The 15,420-nt window shown below is 39.8% G+C and overlaps 2 protein-coding genes across 6 annotated transcripts in view; one reads left to right on the forward strand and one right to left on the reverse strand.

Moving 5' to 3' along the window:
* GALC (galactosylceramidase) overlaps positions 1-2,961 on the reverse strand; it is a 37,985-nt gene extending 35,024 nt beyond the window's left edge. For 2 of the 3 annotated variants that reach the window (XM_035327488.1, XM_035327489.1), the window contains exons 1-2: positions 2,666-2,930; positions 2,179-2,247 (exon numbers count right to left, since the gene is read on the reverse strand). In XM_035327488.1, the coding sequence (XP_035183379.1) occupies positions 2,179-2,247; positions 2,666-2,929 (333 nt within the window). In that variant the 5' untranslated portion in view covers position 2,930. Of the gene's footprint in view, positions 1-2,178; positions 2,248-2,665 lie in introns of all 3 variants that reach the window. The other variant, XM_035327490.1, reaches the window with a different exon arrangement.
* A 2,809-nt stretch (positions 2,962-5,770) lies between these two features.
* GPR65 (G protein-coupled receptor 65) lies at positions 5,771-14,324 on the forward strand. 3 transcript variants are annotated; one of them, XM_035327491.1, is made up of 3 exons: positions 5,771-5,890; positions 7,917-8,011; positions 10,824-14,324. In XM_035327491.1, exon 3 carries the CDS (start codon positions 10,828-10,830, stop codon positions 11,980-11,982), a length of 1,155 nt encoding a protein of 384 aa, XP_035183382.1. In that variant the 5' UTR covers positions 5,771-5,890; positions 7,917-8,011; positions 10,824-10,827; the 3' UTR covers positions 11,983-14,324. The 3 variants fall into 3 exon arrangements, with proteins under 3 accessions (XP_035183382.1, XP_035183384.1, XP_035183383.1); XM_035327493.1 differs by lacking the exons at positions 5,771-5,890; positions 7,917-8,011 and adding an exon at positions 8,052-9,029; XM_035327492.1 differs by lacking the exons at positions 5,771-5,890; positions 7,917-8,011 and adding an exon at positions 9,107-9,889.
* The last annotated feature ends 1,096 nt before the right edge of the window (positions 14,325-15,420 follow it).

Below are 15,420 nucleotides of genomic sequence, written 5' to 3' on the forward strand. Positions count from 1 at the left end.
AGTTAGTGACACTTCCCCCCCACTCTGTAGATTTTAAATTGATTATATTAAAGAAAATATTGAAGAGTTCTTATGCAGAATGAGCTGCATGAGGAACATAACAATATTTTTAATGTTATTAGAAGTCAAGCTTATTACTTCTTTTTAAAAATCAAACAATCAGAGCTGTTATCCTTGTAAATAATTTGTTCATTGCTTTAAAGGATTACACTCCTTATGTGAAAGAGCATACATTTGGGTCAGAAATAACCTAAAGACAGAAAGCATGAGAAAAGGGAAGTTGCCATACTGGAAAACAAATGGCCACTTGGTCCACTATCATGTTTCCCTTGCCTCTGACTAGTAGACAGAATAGAGAATTTAAGCACATATAAGTCATCCTATTCCTGGTGTGTTCATTCAGTCATTGTTGGTTTTAGAGTTGCTCAAGCCAGAACTTACAACTAATCATTATATTAATAAGCACTAATGGAGCTGGCCTCCTCCATTACCAAAGTATAATTTTGGCATCTAAAAAAAAAGTTTCAAGATGTAAGAATGCACTTCAATTAAAGAAAAAAGCTACACAAAGAATAGTTTGCTTGGCATACAGTTTTTTGTTGTTGTTTTGTTTTTTAAATAAGAAGCAAATATTTCCCAGTTTAAAATAACATACGTAGGACACATGGTAAACTTCTAATACATACCATTTTTCATCTCTACTGTATACGTCTGGTATTAAAAGATAAGGAAAATGAGGCAAAGCTGTCTCCCACTTATCTCATGACATTTTCAAAAGTTATGGTGAAAGAACACACCTAAAGTTATTTGAAAACCACAATCTCTCAGCTAGATTTTCTTTTATCACAACCCAGAAAACCTGTAACGTGTGTTGTAGCACACAATTTTGGTCTCCAAATTCCAGTCAGACGTTACGCCTTACTCTACCCTTTATAACCAATTTTAAACTACACAGTAAACTATTCCCCTCCAGCCATCCGGATTACACTACTTGAAAGTGACATGACATCCTCTTTCAGCAGAGTAATTTACAGTGCCAAAAGCAAAACAAGTTATTACTGTTCAGGGCAATAATCTTACCATATATTAAGTTGAGTAACTCCACAGGTTACACTTGCTAACTAAAGCAGCTTACAAACCAGTAACATTTGTACTCGTTCTACAGTAACTGCACTTGTACTGGAAGTACACTAGTTCAGAATAGAGTCTATTGAAATGACTCAGTCCGCACTTAAGTTTTCAGTTTGTGAATCTATCTGTACTCAATCAAAACTGTCCAACCCACTTGGTACAATCATAACAAACAACTAAGCCATTCATTTTAGCCACAAAAACAATTTAGCCCTCATTTAGCCCCAAATGAATGATAAAATTATGTTGAAAACAGGAAAGAAAGAGTAATTTTAATAATAATTTGAAGAAATAAGCTCCTGAACAACATGCTGGCTGTCAAGAATATCAAATAAAATTTAAAATCCTGATAAAAACAACACTATTACAGTTAGCACCTATCAGATATATAATGTTCGCAGATGTCATATTCAGAAGGAAGGCAACTCCTTCCTTTGGTTTCAGAATTCACACACTAGACTACCAACTATTCTTGCTGGTTCTGTTCTTGTCCCAGAAGAATGCGCTTCCCAGCTCTTCATAGAAGAATCAAAATTCTTGCGAAGAGCTAAGAAGCTCATTATTTATGAGAGAAGAATAATAAAATAAATATTTATCCCACAAGAATATATGCAGGCTTAAAACATAATAAAAATAAAGTCAGAAAGACTGAAAGACTATTTACCATGTGCAAGCATTGCATTCATAATTACTAATCTTGCAAACAGTTAAGTGACCATTTCAGAAAAAGAAAGCTGAACGAGTGTTTTGCTACACTGTGAATTAGCATACAACCTAGCGCTAACAGATCTTATCTCTCTGAGCTAGACCATTCCACTCTTTTAGCTACATAGGCTTTCTATGACTTGCAGTTACTAACACAACCTATTACTTCTTCTACTTTTCTACAATGCTCAGTCAAAAAAAATCAACTCTGAAGTAAATACTTTATAAGATGGAGTTTGTCTAATCCTAAGTAATACTGAATACTCTATAGAGTCCCAACATTCAACAAAAACAAATAATAATGCCCAACTTCATTAAGAATAGCAACGAAACAGCCTTTACCTTGAACAGATAATCCAAAATCTGTGAGCGATAAGGTTCCTGGTAGTTTACAAGGAGTCTAGATGTGGCCTAAAACAGAAAGAAAGTGAAAATATGCACACCTTAGTTTTCTAATACATAAATATATCCCATTTTTTCAGCCTGGGCACTTTCATGTAGCTCATAAAGCTACAAAAGTAAACGCAGCATCAGGAGCTCTGCTAAGTACGAACTAGGTTTTTCTAACCCTTCGCTTGTACATTTCTGTAGACTTTAAGTGCCTGCTACTCTGATACACTTAGAAAAAAAAAAAGAATTTGGAGAACAAGGACAAAGACTTACTGCGAGCAAAGCGCAGCCCCCCAGCAGCCTCACTCCTGCTCTCCCCAATCCCCCGGCTCGCCTCACCGCGTACCAAAGGCACCGGGAGCTCGAGGGGCCCCTCGGACCCCCCACTCCCGACCCCGCAGCCCCCCTCCGACCTCCCCCGTGCCCCGGCGCCGCTCACCCCTCCGCCGCTGACCGCGCCGATGCCGTCGAACTGCCTGCCCAGCCCGCCGCCCGCGTCCAGCACGTAGGTGGCCGTTGGAGGCGGAACGGCACCGACCCCGGGGGGGCCCGGGCCCCAGCTGGAGCCGAGCAGGAGCCAAACCCAGAGCAGAGCCACGGGGCGCGGGGGAAGCCTGGCTGGTCCCATCCCGACCGGTCCCATCCCGGTTGATGCCAGCACAGCCGGTCCCATCCCGGCTCGCCCCATCCCGGCTCGCCCCATCCCTGCCGGCCCCATCCCGCTCGCCCCGCCCTGGCCCCCCGGCGACTCGCCCCCGCCCACCGCGTGACCGCGCAACCTGGCAATCACCTGCGGAGGGCGGGGCGTGAGCGCGCTTCGCCGCCATTTTGCTAAAGGGAAAGGGCGGGGGGGACGGTTTTCAGCCCGTACCGGTTGAAGTTGGTGGCTGCCATTTTGGAAAAGGGCACGGAGGGTCCCACGCGGTGTGGAAGCGGGCTGCCATGCTGGGTGTGGGTGCTGAGTATGAGTGAAGCCGTTGAGGAGCCATTTTGAGTGTGGGAATGTGGAGGGGGACTTCAGTGTGCTTGGTGATGCGAGGCGTGCGGGGTTTTTCTGGGAAAACACAGCGAAATTGCACTTCGTGCAGCCCAGTCGCGAGATGTAGGCCAAAGTGCCCCTCATCCACTACCAAGTGGATCCTTTCTCCAGTACGTCTCGGTACATCTCTCACTGCCAGCCCCTTACCAGCTTCTGGCCACCAGTAGCTGTGGCTGCCTTTGTGCAGCCCTCAGCCCATCTTCGGGCTGCCACCACATCCCTCACACTGTAGGCAACATAAGCACTTATAGGCAAAAATTCCAGAACAGCGCGAGAAAGACCTTTGGTCTTTTTGTATAAGAACAAGAAGCTGGGAGCGCCTCCGGGGTGCAGGGCACCCAGGGAGAGGCTGTGCACAGAGGGGGGGGTGCTGGCAACACTGGGGTTTTCCCTGGGAATCCTAGTTGGCCCCAGTTAGATTCACAGCAGGACCCCTGAGGGGCTCTGCTGAAACTGCATTTTGACTCCTAGGAGCAGGGCTGAGCACCCCTTTCTGTTTCACGGTGTTTGTGGGATATGCTGATGGGCAAAGAGTTGAGATTGTGACATAACATGCATCAAAAGTTTCCATGAGGATAAGCCAGGGTTTTCAGCTGGAATCCAGATCAAGAAAGCATTCTGCTCAGATGGAAATTAGTCAAGAGACTGGAGATCTGTTTCATTATTTTATAAAAATCTTGAAAGTAGATCTTTCTGATCATTGACCTTGGTGTTTCTCAGAGCAGATGTTTTGTGTGTTTCGGAAGGAATGAGGCACTGGGAGATGCAGTGGCTGACATCATGCACACAGTGTGTTAGAGCTATAGGAAATCCCAGGTTCTTCATGTTTCTGTCCACAAAGAATGCTGTTAAGTGAGCCACTGCCTCCCTTGTCCGTGTCATTGAGGAATCTAATGTCTCAGTGATGACATTACCTGACTAATGTTTCCTGTTTATTTCTTTTTTTAATAACAATACCAAACACTCATATAACATTTTGCACTTTACAGCAATATCAAGCATTAACTAATGAACCTGCTCACACCCAAATGAGCTATACAATATCATTATTACGTGCAGAAGGACAGAGTGACTTCCTCAAGGCTACAGTGAGTCAGTGGCAGAGGTAGAATTATGCTCGTAGTCCTAATTTGCATGGGTTCCGGCAGACAATGCACCTTTGCACTTCTGGAGTGTGCAAATACAGAAAGTATTGCCATCATGGCAAATTAACTGCTTAATTTCTGTGATTTTTTAAAAGTTGATAGATCAATTTATTCTTGATAGAAGGCTCTTGCAGTGGAATTCATAGGAGCCCAAAACTGTCAGTTTTCAAAACTCATACTTCCATCCTATGATGTGCTGAACACCTCCCCTTTTCACCTGGTGAAGGGTAATATATTTGAAATCTGTTTTGGTGGGAAAAAGAGGATGATGGGACTATAAAGACTTTTATTCAGGGTTAGGAATCTCAGCCAGGCTTTTACCTTTAAATTCTGTGCTTTTTTTTTGTACGTCTTTGTCCATCATACAAAGATGTGTGATCTGAACCTTTTGTAAGCTCATATACAAGCAATAAAATAATAATAATAATAATAATAATAATAATAATAATAATAATAGGGGGGGGGAGGGGGGGGAACAAATCTCTGCATCCAGTGGTTAAATATTATAGAACTGTTCTCAGAGAAGTTAGGATTTGAGAGGTTTAAATTTGCCCATCTGTTTCATTTCTCCTTAGCATCTGAATCATCAAATAGGCCAGTTTTTGTATTACACAATAGATGTACATTTAAAATGAAATTGTTCCCAATTTCTTAGAAGCAGACATCAATCTTTCTAAACAACATTTATGGAAAAATCAGAGCACACAATAAATTATTCTGATCACAGAGGTAAATCAGAAATTGGGCCTATGTAACATTTTTTCCCTTAATTGAATTATCTATTAAAAGAAACAGCCCCATGAAAGCAGCATACAATCTCATATTCAGTTTATATAAAAATATACAAATGTACAAAATGTTGAAGTGCATGAAATTATGTTATCCCCTGTTAACTAACACTGTGCACAAACTTGCTCCCATCAGCAGGCAAACAGAAAAAAAAGTAACAGAGATCCTGAAAATAATTAAACTCTTTTTGAACAAACTCCTAAAATCCTTATGATGTATTTTTATGGGTTTTTCTCTAGTCTTTTTTTTTTTTTTTTTTGATTCTGTGATAGATTTGTTGGAAAGGGAAAGTGCCAAGTCTTCTGGTCAAAAAAAGCTTCTACGTTTTGAACACATACAAATAAAGCTGTTCCATTTATGTGGAAATACTGAAAATACAGCCAGATTTACTGATCTTGGTTTTTTATATATTGTTTTATGATTTATAGTTATATTTATATTGTTTTATAATTTTTATACTTCCTAATAAGTATGTTGTCTTTTTTTGGTGGTGGTGTTTTTTTTTAAAAAAAAAAAAGGGGGGGGGAGAAGTGAAAAAAATTAAGAGGCTTGTAAGCAGTTGCTTCATTTGTGTATCTAAGAGCAACTTCCTTTTCCTTTATCTGATGAAGTGGTTTCTCTTCTCAGAACCAGAGTCTGGTTGCACTACTGATGGAATAAAACTGCTACGCGGGAGCACATGGCTGTCTAGGTAAGAGTACAAAATCCAATAAGTTAGCAGATAGACTATTAATGTTGTGGTACAGGTTTTATCCTGTCTCTCCATAATGTGATGCTGACATCACGCAATAAGGAGAAGGGACAAAAAACAGGCTGGAAAAGACTGCTCTGGGAGGAGTATTTCACTCCCAGAACATGCAAAACATGAGGTAAGAAGGCGAGCAACATTGAAAGGATGAGTTAGAAAAGACATGCCAGCTTGTCTGATTGTTTTAGTGGTATTGCCTTGACCATAATACCTATTGCTTAGGAGAGGGAAGGAAGGATGGAGAAGAAAAGTATTTGGGTATGAGTTTTCAGGATTCTGAGCTGTCCTGTCCTCATTGTAAAATTGCCTCAAACCTCACAGAGGGTTCCAAAAGCTCTTCTATTATTGTTCTTTAGTAACTTATTGCATTAATAAGGTACTCAGCATTATTTTTGTGAATATACACAATCCTTCAAACTTAGCAGAAAAACAAACTGTTCTAAAAGTATCTTCTTAGAATACCAAGCATCATGTACGTGAAAATGTTTTGTACAGCATCTTTCTGTATGCCTAGAGGAAAACATGAGGCACAGAAAGCTATAGCAAAATAACATTCACCTGTGTGGTCTACATCCTTAAAAAAAAAAAAAAAAAAAAAAAAAAAAGTATTTTTTCTATTTGCTCATGTTAATGAATTTGTTTATGCTCTATACAATAATCCATAAAGTGTATCTCAAAGGCTGAACTCTTTTAGACCTGCTTGAGTGTCTACAGAATCTCAGAGGGCTGTGAGCAAAATTTAGTGTAGTATATGAAAAAGTGCTGTTCATTTTAAGCAAAAAAGACCATGTTACTCAAGGACATATTTCAACTCTCCTAAACTGTTAAGGTTTTCAGCATTAAGTTTTGAGATCTTCTCATTATAGAAAAGATCCAGCTATGGGTGGTCCCTCTACTTGAGGAAATCAACTTCTTATTTTAAGAACAAAAACCAGTCTGTTGTTGATATTGTTTAGAGAAAAAAAAATCAAAAACACATCTGTCCATCCACCTTATGGTTGATACACAGTAGCACTGGTACAGCAGCTGCTCTGCATATCTAGCAGACATGTTTTCTTCCCCTGAATCTTACCTACTAGGCAAAGTACATGCAAAAATATACTATATTGTAATGAATATTGCTTACAGCAACTTGTCCTTTATGAACTTGAATTTTAAGTAGAGGACATATAATGGTAATGTATTGGTTGTGGATGTTGCCAAGATTAAGCTGGTGATTCTATCTAGTCTCTATATATTTCTAATTAGTGACTGAGCTCTGTTAGTAACACAAAATCCTTACAGTCTTCTCCATCTTCCCTAATTTCCCAAACTAAGTAGGATTCTTACATTTAAAAAATAATAATAAAAAAAAACTCCTCCGTTCTCCCCTTAAAAAGTTGTTTACAGAAAAGAGTATGGAATATCCGTTTTGCATTTGTGCTTATGAAAGGATAGTTGCTTGCTTACTTTGTTGCTTACAAAATGTCGTAAATGCAGAGAGTGTGTAAAGTTCTCTTTGAATCCAAATTAGATACTGTGGAAATGCATCAATACAAATACAATATGTAACATGCACAGGGTTCATTTACGGGTTTGTTTGCATATATTACTTGAAGCATAACATTTGCTAGTCCACTTCTTAAATTTTATGTCTTATTGCTAGTTATTTTATTTTTTCAGAGTTCTCTTAACAGCAGGATTTCTGCAGCAAAATGATAAAGAGATTGAGAAAATTATAATCATTGAATAATCTGTCTAAAAGAGAGAATTGGTTGTTGAGAAATATATACATAGATTTATTTTTTTTCATTGGTACACATCTGATACCAAAACAAGTCTACTAAATAAGGGGAGACCTTTGAGTCACAGACGGTTTGAATCATGAAAGACAAACCATTAGGCAGTATCTTTAAACAGAAATTCCTTGACAGATTTTTAGAAAAATTCTAACAGTAAATGGGAAAAATTACTAAACATTGTGTTTCAGGGTGCTTGTAAGCCAATACCATCTTCCTGAATAAAACTAGCAGGTACGCTCAGGAGCTGAGAAAAAACATGGAATGCTTCAGATCATGCTTTCAGGTAAGAAAAATAATCTTGTGTTACATAGTCCAATTTATCAGAAAAGTGCTATGTAAGGAAGAATGGTATGGACAGATTCCTCTGAGACAAGACCCCAAATAACTGTAGCGAAACGTGTTATAATCAGATGCAAAACTGTGCTTTTTGCTTTTATATTTCTGTGCAAGATACTACAACATACATTATGATCTACTTCATTTGCTGGCTCTTTGACACACTTCAGCATAGGTCAATACATGCCAAAATGACACACTTTTTGTTATTGTTGTCACTGAAAGAATATCCTCCTATAAGTAGCATTGATGTGTCATCAAAGCTAGGACATGGATTACCTGAGGAATTCCAGACTGCCTTCTGAGCTTTGTTCATAGAAACTGTTGATGATAGTAGTTGAACATAAAAGAAAGCCATGGGGTGAAGTGACCTGTGAACAAGGACAGAAAAAATTGCTGAGGTGGTAACTTTCACATCGTCTTAGCTCTCTTTTTGAATCCCATCTTCAGTGTCCCAGCCTGCCATAATCCAGTTAGAGCTTAAAATGTTAGTTCCTTAAGGCAGGTGGCAGAAGAGCAAAGCAAGGTCTTGCCTTAAAGAACATGCAATTTATTCAGATGACTGCAATATAAAGTGGTCACAGGTGGTTTACCTATGATCAGTAAGATCGAGAGAGGAAAACTTTTAGAAACAGTGAGTTAAAAAGAGAAGGTTAAAGGTAAGTTAGTTGGTCTGTGCCTAGGTTTGAAAGAGCTGATTTAGCTAGCTGTGGGAGGATCTGTGGTGTGTAACATGAACACAAGTCGGGAGCTTGTAAGGAGGATGAGTCTATAATAAAGCAAGTCAATTAACAATGGAGAAAGAGTTTGTGGGGGAGGAGAAGGAATTCCAATTTCTCAGTCATGCGCCTAGTATAAACACTGCCTCATCCACTTACTGCATTACATACATGCTTCTGAAAGGGCACAATTCCCTGTTAGACCTGTTATAGGAAAAAATATGCTAAAAATCATACAAAGAAGAGGTATGTATTTTATCTGTTACTTATTGGTCTGCGTATATGTGCTTTGCTTTTGGTGAGAAGTGGGGCAGAGAAACCCTGGGATCCAATTTCTAGAGCTAGATGTTTAATGTGTGATACCTATATTGGTGAGCCCATGATGCCCTATATACTGTGCGGTTTTAATAAACCACACTGAAAAGCATATTTCTTATGTATGTCTTACGTATAGGCACTACTTTTTTCAACTAGGCATCATATAAGTAAAGCTTCTCAGTGGAATAAACTGAGAAGTCTTTCTCAAGAATTTTTGCTATCTTTCAAGCATGTGAATGAATTTAGGACTAACTGCGAAAAGTGAGCCAATTCAATCAAATAAATCAGTGGCTGGTTAAAAGAAGTGTGTGCTTCCTGACTGTTTATGTGATTGCTCCTTTTTATTTCCTGAAAAAGTGAAAGTTTCTCTATAGAAAAGAGAGATCCATGTAATAGCTTCTGAACAGTAAATAAACCTACATGGGTTTCTCTGACAAACCCACAAACCTCCACACACATGCATCAGACCCGTAAAGGGCAGAATGAGTTTGCCCACCACATAGGAAAATCCCTGCACCATAAATTGTTTTCAGTTTGAGCTGTTTCCTTTGTGAGAATAGTTGTAGACAGTTCTATCTTGCAACCTACTCATTCTACAACCACTTCACCTCCTCTGCTGGCAGTCTAGACTCAAACCACAGATAAATTGTTAGCGGTGATCTCTGAAGCAGTGTATTTGTCAACAGAGCTGGACCACAGCAAGTATTCTGCATGCTTGTGTTTCCTGAATTTTTTGGTTAGATCTCTGGAGAAGGGGATTACTGAATGTCAGAGCTGTGACGTAACCAGTGAGTACCAATTGTCTCATAGCTATGATAGTACACCCTTTCTTACTGAAAGGTCAGCTCTTCTTAATGCTTCTAAAACTTATGCAGCCAACTCCTCCTGTCCCATTTCTTACTCAGAGCTGCCATTTTACTGATATTTTCATGTTGAAGTTGTTGACACCATGGCTCTTGTAGTGCCTAAGACAAGCTTAAGTGCTGATGATTTTACAAACTCATGCAAGGCAACCACAATTTCTTAGAAGAAAGAATTGTAAATAAAAAATTGTACTCAGAGAGTCTCCATCTGATCTGAGAATTAAGCCTGGCAGATTCTCCTGTGCATGCAAGAATCCAGTAGCTTGCCAGGTTTCACATGAAGGTTACACGCTGTAACCTTTGCTGGAATAGCAATATTGATGGCAAGCTCTTGGGGGATCACATACTAAGGAGGGGTGGGGAATTAGGGAAATGTGCAGATGTCACAAGAGAGTGATTAGTAATAGGAATGCATATCAGCCATGTTCTCCTCTTCTGAGCATACACCAACATGTGGAAGTACCTGAATCCCTGATCAAAGACCTGAGTCTTTGTTACTACATTGTTTTAAAGAGGAGGAGAGCACTAAGGATAAGAAATCTGCCATATGGCCAGCACCCTATTTCACTCTTGTTTATTATTTGTGGTGCACTTTCTGATCTTCTTCGACCGCCTCACAAGAGAGACCTTTGATTCCAGCACCCTACCCCTCTGGAAGTGTCTCATACTGCTTCTGCTGTGTAAGCTTGCATATGACTGACCTTGACCTTACACACTGGGGTTCTTCCTCTGCATGTGTCCATCCAGGAGTATGTAAAACTTTTGATCTCCTACAAAGAATTGATTTCTTCAAAAAAATAATACCACCAAGAAGTCAAGAAATGTTGTTATAGCTGATATTTTTCCTTTTTGACAACAGAAAGATGGAATCTTACCAACCAGGTCCTGAAGAACTAACAGATGACCATCCATCAGACTACAGAGGGTTTTTTATTGCATCTGGGCTGGAATTGGCACAAAACTCCTCAGGGTGGACAATGAACAACACTGCTAAGTGCCATGATGATCACACACTGGATAAGTATTTGTTTCCATTTGTGTACAGCATTGTGATGGTCATCAGTATTCCCATCAACTGCATATCCCTCTATGTGTCTTGCATTCAAGTGAGGAAAAAGAATGAGTTAGCAGTCTACCTCTTCAGTCTATCCCTGGCTGACCTTTTGTACTCTGTGATTCTGCCTCTGTGGATTGATTATGCCTGGAATGGAGATAACTGGAGGCTCTCTGCCATGCTTTGTCAGATTTCTGCCTTCCTTATGTATATGAATTTCTACACTAGCACTGCATTCCTTGCTTGCATCTCTGTCAACAGGTACCTGGCATTAGTTCACCCCTTGAAGCTGCAGCACTTGCGCACAAGGAGATTTTCACTGATTGTCAGCATAATTGTTTGGCTTCTGGAAGGCATCTTGAATTCTGTCATACTGATGAACAAAGAAGTATTCAGTGATCCTTGCAATTCCACTAATCATACGTTATGTTATGATAAATACCCCCTGGAACGGTGGCAGGCACAGATAAATTTACTCCGGATATGCTCAGGGTACCTGGTCCCTTTGATAATCATTGTGTTTTGCTATCATAAAATCTACCAAGCAGTGAGGTGTAATCAAGCCACAGTAGATGAAGAAAAGAAAAAAATCAGGAAACTTATATTGAATATCACAGTTACTTTCATTCTTTGCTTCACGCCTTATCATGTTGTATTGTTTATTCGTAGCATCAAAGAACCGTACTCCAACCCCCAGTTTTTGCAGTTGATGTATAAGATCTACAGAATCACACAAGCCTTAACAAGTTTGAACTGCATTGCCGATCCAATTCTTTACTGCTTTGTGAGTGAAACTGCACAGACAGACATTCTGAATTTGCTCAGGTGTTGCTTATTCTTACGAAAGCCTGAGGGAAACCAACTGGAAGAACATACTCTGTGCAGTTCTACTACAAAGAGCAATATCACCTACAGAACTTGCTGTGAAACTGAGACTCTCTCAAAAATGGCTGCAAGAGCATAGTCAAAGAAAAAGTGGATAACATAAAGGGAAAAGAAAGGAGAACTCTTCTGCCATCTATACCTAGGAAATACCCCATAAGTATACTAATCTAAGTGAAGCCAGCAGCTGGAACTAATGAGAACTTATTGCAGGGTCAATGAAATTGAGGGAGCATCATCATGTATCTTTAAAACAGATGTGGTACATAAATCAACAAACAAACATAGTCAAGAAAGGTGAACGTGACACGCTGAACAAAGGAAGATTCCCCACCCAACTGCCTCCTGTCTCAGATTGCTAGCTAATCCATGTGCTGGGCATACATGTACTCAGCTGGAAGAAGGCTGAAGTCCTCTTAACCAGTCATTTTTTTTTTTTTTTTTTTTGCAGTTTTATTAAAAACCTGAAGCTTAGCTGTGAAGGAGCCTTATGTAGGATTGTTTTTAAATCTGTGGAAGAAATGAATAAAGAATGCACACAAACACAGATCATTCAAATGATTGACAAAGGAGCAGACAGAGAGAGGATGTTCAATCTTTTCTCTGATATGATGGTACTATGAAGATACCTTTCTTTCAGTAACTGCTCATGTTCTCCTTCAGCATACCCCTCCGATTAGCCACTTCTTAAAATTGTTTACCTAGTGGAGACAGAGACTTAACTTTGATCTCCTTTGGAAAATGTCCTAATGTATAATTATATCATGTCTTTTCGTTACAATATGAGTATTGGGTTTCAGATAGTTGAAGATTCATTACTTAGAGTGTATGTAAGGGACCAGATTCTAGCCACCAATGGTGTAAGTCAGATGAAATTTTTCCTGATATGCACAAGGAGGAAAGGAAAGGAATGGAAGGTGAGGTTTCACATCTCCGCAACACAAAAGACCACTCTTTAGTCTTGCTTATTTTGACTGTAATTTCGAGTGGGTTTTTCTATTTGTTTGTTTGTTCTTATGGAGTCAACAGAGCAAGGAGGTCTATATCCACTTATTTAACTGCAGATGGAGGCTTCAGCTAGAGTTACTGGCTGAGCTCTCAGTCAGCCAGTTTTACAAAAAATCAAACAAACCAACTAACTATACTAAAAAAACAGCAAAGAACAAGAATGGACCAATAGCTAATAAGAATGGCAGCAAAGGATCCCAAATTTTAAAAGGGTTGAAATTAGCACAAATCAAAAGTAGAGCTATTAACACAGGGATCTGGTCACATGCAGACTCCCTGCAATTGCTGTGATTCACTGGTAGTAGCGGGCACCTGTCCCTGTGAAAAGACAATCAAAACACTATGGGGTTTTCTTTGTCTCCTTGTAAACTTTTCACTTTAGGTCAGTTTCCAGGAAGAATGTTTGATTTTGGTGGTTTTCCAGTTTCATAGAGGAAAAAAATAAATCTTTTCATCAAAAATAACCCCATCTGCAAGTCTGTAATGGAAAGAATTTGGACTAGCACTTTTCAGCACAATTCTAAGACTGACATTATACTTGGAGGACCAGCACACAGTGATCACAACAGTGATCACAAGCAGCACTGAAATTTTTGCATGGAAATTATTCCTTTCTCCATTACAAAGAGCCACTTTTGTTTTCACGAGTTCCTGGTTGTGTCTATTTATATTTTCAATTAATTTCACATTCTGAGAGGGGAAGTTGAGAGGCTGAGGAAGTTGGGCTTGTTCAGCCTGGAGAAGAGAAGACTTTGGGGGTCCTAATGTCAGACTTACGATATCTGTAGGGAGAGTGTTAAGAAGACAGAGCCAAGCTTTTCACAGCTGTGCGTAGCAGAAGGACAAGAAACGCACATAACTCAAAACAAGAAGGGTCAGATTCGATATAAGTGAAAATTTTTGAACTATGAGGACTGCCAAGCAATGGAGCAGGTTGCACAAAGATGTATTGCACACTCCATCCTTGCAGATTTTGAAGACCCAACTGTACAAAGCCCTTGAAAAACCTGGTCAGGCCTCATAGCAGACCTTGCTTGGAGTGCAAGGTTGAACTAGAGACTTCCTGAAGTCCCTTCCAACCAGAATTCTCCTGTGATCCCACGAACTTTTATAAATATGTATGTCACTATTCTGGCTGTTACCTTCCTCTTCAAAAAATGTAGATTCCCTTCCCTTCTGTGTTTCCATTAATCCTTTTACTGGATTTTGTTTTCACATTTGTTTTTGTTTTCTGTAATTCTGTTTATATGCTATGAAGAAAAAGTATGTGAACAGCAGCACAAACTACTTCACCACAAACATGTCCCTGTGCTGACCTAAGAACACAATGTATTTTGCAACAGAATGTGAAACTTCACTGCTGCACTGGAATAAAAGCAGAACCAAGATTCACTAACTTCATGGAAAAAAAAAAAAGAACTTTGTTTATTTCTAGACCTTTCATGTGCCAAAAAGGTTGGAAAGTTAATTCCTTTATGTGATTTTATTATTATTATTATATTAATAAGGGATAATGAAAGCTAAAGCTAAACAACAAAACTGAGTCAAATTTAACCTGTGTGTTGGGAAGCTGTGAGAGCTGGCTGCTCTGCAAGGTAACCAGGTGCTGAGGATGACAGCAAGGTGAGCAGGGCAGTATCCTCACCAAAAAGCCATGCAATCCCACAGCACCCAAGTGAGGTGTGCAGAGCAGATCTGGTGACGGTAACCAGCATCAGCCAACAGCTGTCCAATCAGTGGACAAATCACATGGATGTGCCATAGTGACAAGGCAAGTCTGAGGTTGAGCCAGGAAGCCAAGTCAGCAAGTCAAGGTCAGGATCATCAAACTACAAGGATCATCAAAGCACCATGTTCCCGAGATGCGTCTCAGGTGAGGGCACAGGGCAAGTGCCTGAGCTTACAAGCAGCTCCTGTGCCAAGGAGGAGAGATCACCACCAAAAATCTTTCCAGCTTCCTCTCCCACCCACCTGGCCCTGTGTTGCATGGCAGCACATCAGTGCTGGCCTCCACACAGGCAATCAAACCCAAGAAGGCAGGGGAAGAGGCTGCAGAGTCTGTAGGGAAACTTGGGGCTCTGACAGTGTGCACAGAGCTTTATTTCCAAAAAAAATGGCCCTGAGATTTAATACATTTCAATTTTCTGCCTTTGCTCATGAAAGCCCTAGCTTGGGTCAGCTTCTATTTTTATGTGTGGATGTTTTTTGTAGCATCATTTCTTATAGTATGTCCCTGCCTTACTGAAGATCCGCTTAAGATAAAGGAAAACAACAACTATGTCTGACCCACAGGCTAGGCTACTTGAAGGAACTCCGATAAATTAGGTGTCTACTTTATGAAGATAAAACATAGGTTCCTAATCCCTTAGGCTGCTCTGAAATGCTCACTTCATCTGTTGAAATAACAACCCTCTGGTAAAATGAGGAAACTGAGATTGCAATGTCCTGTACTTCAGTTATTTGTGTATTTACCTCATTACTCTGACATAGCTAAAAATTTTCAATCTTTTTC

This window comes from Oxyura jamaicensis, chromosome 5 (genome assembly GCF_011077185.1).
Source record: "Oxyura jamaicensis isolate SHBP4307 breed ruddy duck chromosome 5, BPBGC_Ojam_1.0, whole genome shotgun sequence".
Taxonomy (NCBI): Eukaryota; Metazoa; Chordata; class Aves; order Anseriformes; family Anatidae; genus Oxyura; species Oxyura jamaicensis.

Bases quoted from the DNA above. Each gene is read 5' to 3' on its own strand.
- GPR65 (XM_035327491.1), top strand. From the start codon at position 10,828: ATGGAATCTTACCAACCAGGTCCTGAAGAACTAACAGATGACCATCCA.